At 39.7% G+C, this 5,253-nt stretch overlaps 1 protein-coding gene across 1 annotated transcript; it reads right to left on the bottom strand.

The window, feature by feature from the left end:
• Nucleotides 1-2,567: 2,567 nt before the first annotated feature.
• LOC121435679 (olfactory receptor-like protein OLF3) lies at nucleotides 2,568-3,506 on the bottom strand. The gene has a single exon (XM_041635145.1). It carries the CDS (start codon nucleotides 3,504-3,506, stop codon nucleotides 2,568-2,570), a length of 939 nt encoding a protein of 312 aa, XP_041491079.1.
• Between the last annotated feature and the right edge of the window lie 1,747 nt (nucleotides 3,507-5,253).

The following is a 5,253-nucleotide window of genomic DNA, read 5'->3' as shown; positions in this document are numbered from 1 at the left end:
AAATGTATTTTTAAGGTGCTTGAATTATGACTTTATTTTTGTTTATAACTGTAAAACTTCATAAAATTGCTTCCACATTGGAACATGTTATATAGCCTAACCTAAATCTGTGTTCCTGGTCTGTGGTCATGCATATATACTCGAAGGATAAATTATCTCTCATTCTATATAATTTAAGAACTGTGCTTTAGATTGACAATAACTTTTCTTTCATTAAAAATTTTAAAATCAACTAAATTGGTATATATTTCAAAAATGTGTACTGGGACCAATAAGATGGCTCAAACATTAAGAGTGCTTGTCACACAAGACTGACAACTGGAGTTTGATCTCCGGAACTGACAAAAAGCATATGCAGTAGCTTGCATCTGCAACTCAAGTACTTCTGCTAGGAGGTGGGGGTACAGAGGTAAGAGAATCTCTGAGAAGTTCTTGGACCAGCAGGTCCAGGTATGCAGAATGGTGAAAATAATAAAGAACCTGTTGAAACAAGGTGGATGAAACAAGTAAGCTTCCCAAAGTTGTTCTCCCCATGAAATTGTGAAATTGGCCTGGCCCAACTGCCATAAGAGGCATGGTAATACAAATTAGGATAGAAAGCAAATTAGGTTAAAAACTTTGAACTCAACAAGATAGGATAAATAATGGAATTTTTTTCTGAATTTGCCAAATACAGATGGACTGGACATAGCACATATAACTCTTACCTGATAATTGTTCTTATTGTACATAGTTTTATTATATTATAGTCTAAACATTTCCTTTTTATTTAGACAAAAAGAGGAAATGTTGTGGGATATTGGTACATTGTGTGAAGATATATTGCTGTGACTGATGTAATAAAAATTTGAATGGCTGAGAGCTAAGCAGGAGGAATAGAGAAGATTTCCTGTGAGAGAAAAGGAGGATGAATCTAGGCATGTGAGAGACACCAGGAAACATAAAATGGAAACATGAGATGTAAGATGGACAAGAGTTAATGACACATGATACAATGTAGATTACTATAAATGGTCTAATTTGTTATAAGAACTTATTAGGAAGGAGACTAAGCTACAAACTGAGGTTTTAAAATTAATAATATTTCCATGTCATTATTTGTGAGCTGGTGTCCCAAAGGGAAGTCCAACTATATAACCTTTGTTTCAAAAGTAAATGCAGGCACTTACAGTCCTGTAACCTTCAGATATATGCATGATATCTTCATGTATGCACATACATGTAAATACACAAACAGGCACAAATATTTGCATATATGCAGCATTAGGATTGCTAATGCATTTGTGTAAAGCTGATTTCTATGATAGTAACTGTTTTCATCCAAAATAGATGCATTATAGTTATAGCTTATTTGATTCTTTATTGATATTTTTAGTTTATTACCGGTAGGGTAAGGAATTGCTATTGATTTTATTATCCCAATACACCATCTTTTCTTTATTAACATTGATTATAAAATATCTTTGTTAAGAAATGTAAGCATGAGCTAGGTGGTGATGGCGCACGCCTTTAATCCCAGAAGTCAGGAGGCAGAGGCAGGCAGGTGGATCTCTGTGAGTTTGAGGCCAGCCTGGTCTACAAGAGCTAATTCCAGGACAGGCTCCAAAACTACAGAGAAACCCTGTCTTGAAAAATAAAAAAAGAAAGAAATGAAAGTCACACTCTATTCCATAGATGTTTACAGTGTGTAAAAGTAAGACTATCCTGACTATTTCACAGTAGTGAAAAATAAAATATCCTAATGCTTTTTAATCTTATAAAAGTCTAAACAAAGGGCTAAACAAAATCGTTCAGTAGGTTAGAGAACTTGTAAGAACAAGGATCTGGGTTTGATTTCCGGCACTTGGTTGCTCAACACAGCCAGTAACACTAGTTCCAGGAGATACAATGCCCTCTTTTGATCTCTGTGGGCATCAGGCATGAGCATGGTCCACAGACATATATGCAGGTACTAACACTTAAACACAAATTTTTTAAGTTTTGAATAATTTAGTTTCTGGGGACATCATTCACAAGCACTGCATCTAGATCATTGCCTCCTCTTCTCTACCCTCTACCTTAGCCCGTGTCCACCCTTCCCAAATCTTGTCTTTTTTGTCACATACATATAAATTAATATATGTTAGTGTGTGTGTGTGTGTGTGTGTGTGTGATCTACTGTTTCCACCTAGTTTTTATAATATGTACATATTTTCAGGACTGGTCAGTTGATATTGAACAACCTATACAGGACCTTGTCCCTTGAGGAGACTGATTCTCCTTTTATCAGATGTAGCTCTTCAGCTGGGGGTGGGGGTGACTATCATTGGAATTTTTGGTCAGGGGCATGAAAGAGACTCCCACAAAAGATATTGTTAATGCCCTTTGTTGCCTCCCAGAGTATGAAGAGAAGACCCTATCCTATCACTGGAGACACCACACATTCCAGACACAGGACTTAGAAATGTCACATGTCACAAAAGTATAATCCATCTTGAAAGAATTTTAAGAAGAAAGTGCATAGCCACCATTTCCTGCTTATCTAGAATGTGTTTTGTTGGGCTGTTGGAAAGAAGAACAAATCATTTTCATCTAGTTTTTTCCTTTAGTTTCTCCAATACTTTTTTTAAAGCCCCGATCACGTCATTGTTCCTCAAGCTGTAGATAAGGGGATTGAGCATTGGGGTCACTACAGCATAGAAGAGAGCAACCATCTTCTCCTGTTCCGCTGAGGATCTGCCCACAGGCCTCATGTAAGTAAATGTGGCTGTTCCAAAGCACATGGAAACCACCGTGAGATGAGAAGCACAAGTCCCAAAGGCTTTGCGTCGGCCCTGGGAAGAGCGAATACGGAGAATGGCCGCGACTATGTGAGCATAGGAAAAGAGCACCAGGATGCAGGGAAGCATGATCACCAGAAATCCCGAGATGGCCACCATGACCTTGTTGAGGGAGATGTCCACACAAGACAGCCTTAGCACAGCCAGCATCTCACAGGCAAAGTGATTGATGACCTTATGACAGAAGGGTAACTGGAAGATCATGACGGTTTGCATTAGTGAGTTTGTGAGACCAGCAGTCAGGCAAGCCGAAGCCAATCCCAGGCACAGCCATCCATGCATAATGACCTTGTAGTGCAGAGGGTAGCACACTGCCACGTAGCGGTCATAGGCCATAGCACCTAACAGGAAGAACTCCGTGCTGCCCATTGCTAAGGAGATATACAGCTGCATCACACATCTGTGAAATGAGATGGACTTCCAGGCTGACAAGAAGTGGATGAGCATCTGGGGCACCGTGCTGTTGGTGTAACAGATGTCCACAAAGGACAGGATGCTGAGGAAGAAGTACATGGGTGTATGGAGCCTGCTGTCCAACACTATGAGGAGGATGATGAGCAGGTTCCCTAGGACGGTCAGCAAGTACATGGCCAGGAACAGCACAAACAAGGAGACTTGAGTCCCCCAGTCGCTGGATAACCCCAGCAGTAAGAACTCACTCACCCATGTCTGGTTTTCCTTGCCCATTAGTTTCCTGAGAATTAAGCCCAAGTTATATATCAACAAATATCAGATCATAACCAAAACCCTTCAAAGAACTTCCATTAAATGGAAAATTTACTAACATGCTTGGATCATTCTATTGAAAAGTATGACCATAAAACTTCAGTCTCTCCTTTACATTCAATTTTCATCTTAAGTTTGTGACTTTGCTGAATGTCAATTTCCCAGAACCCACAGTGAGATAGCTTAACAGTTATAAACACTTTCTATTGATTTACTTTTTATTGCTGAGTTCTTCAACTCTACAAAAAATGACATTCTATTTTTTTCTTTGTCTACTCAAAAATTGTGAGTTTCAATTTAGAAAACAGAAAGTGCGAGTAGATTTTCTTTGAGGTACAAGGAAATGTCAAAAACACCATTTCAGAGTTAGTAAAAATTTAAAAGTAAAATTTTTGTGACCCTGTCCTGTCTTTAAAATCTTCATGATTGTCTTTGTATCTTCGAAGACACCAGGGAATCATCCCCAGTGTTATGTTTTTCCTCCAGAAGAGTGGCAAAGAAGAGGTTAACGTTAGAGTATATCTGTAAAGACACAAGGCCAATTCAGAAATGCACTAGCTGGCATCTCTCTTAAATATAATATCTAACCCTACCACAGATACTGCCTTTAACCATGGAACCATAGAAATCATTTCCTTTAACCATACGACCATGAACATCATTACCTAAAACCATGGGACCACAGAAATCATTATCTATAACCGTGGGACTATGGAAATCTAGCAACACATTCCAACTGTCCTCTCAGATCCATATGAGACCTCCAGGCATAGGACTTTGATCATCTACGTAGGAAACAGACAGCTGATGCAGGATATTTTTGGATCTGCCAAAAGGGAGCACAGATTAAAGTCTGCCCTGTTTACTTGGGAAAGAGAAGAATAGCATTGGAGGAAGGAAGGGAGAGTTACATTCCTTCTAACAAGTTCTTAGCCAAGAAGGAAAAAGGGATGTAATGTGACTGACTCTAACAATGCCTGAAGACTATGGATCCAGCTATGGATCCCAGCACAAGTTTGAGACACACCAGTATTCTACCATGATACTGTCCAGAGTCTGCTTCCTCAGAACAATGGACTCTGTGTTTCATAACTGCAGCAGCAGAACATTTTCATACAAGCATAGGCATAAGGGATGGGGATGGAGATGCTTAGGTGAGCAGATAACCTGTCTAGTAGAAACAAATGTGGATGTATTTCACATTTTTTTTCTGAAGAGGCAGAGAGATTGAAGAGGCTTTTCCCCGTCTGTGAGACTTTTGGAAACCACTTGTGACTTTAATAAAGTGTGAACACAAGGTTACTAAGAGCTTCTGAGGACATTTATCAACACAGAACCCTTAAGGCTTCAGAGATACAAGAACATCGTCAACATCAAAAGTCTTGGATTGTCATGTACCTGTTAGATTGCTGTCCTCTGACTGCCTGAGTTATAGTCCAGAGAGAATGGGGAAAGCTTGAGAGAAGACAGATGTCTGAGGCACTGAAATATCTGGGAGATGAATCTAAAAGGGCCTGTTCCTCAGTCTGAGTACCCAAAATGTGTCTTCTTAGAGTAGGACATCAGGACTTGACCTGTAGCTCTTTAGTAACCAATTTCAGTCCAACCCTTGGAGGCTTCAGCAAGCAGAGAGAGGCTGAGTGGTATGGAGACCCTGGCTCTATGCCGCTGGTGCCATCTTCACTGGGACATCTCCAAGAGAGGAGTC

This window comes from Microtus oregoni, unplaced genomic scaffold, assembly GCF_018167655.1.
Source record: "Microtus oregoni isolate MIOR12 unplaced genomic scaffold, Mior012 000046F_ref0000063, whole genome shotgun sequence".
Classification (NCBI taxonomy): domain Eukaryota; kingdom Metazoa; phylum Chordata; class Mammalia; order Rodentia; family Cricetidae; genus Microtus; species Microtus oregoni.
The sequence above is the reverse complement of the archived record's forward strand: the minus strand, read 5'-3'. Positions and strand labels throughout refer to the sequence as shown.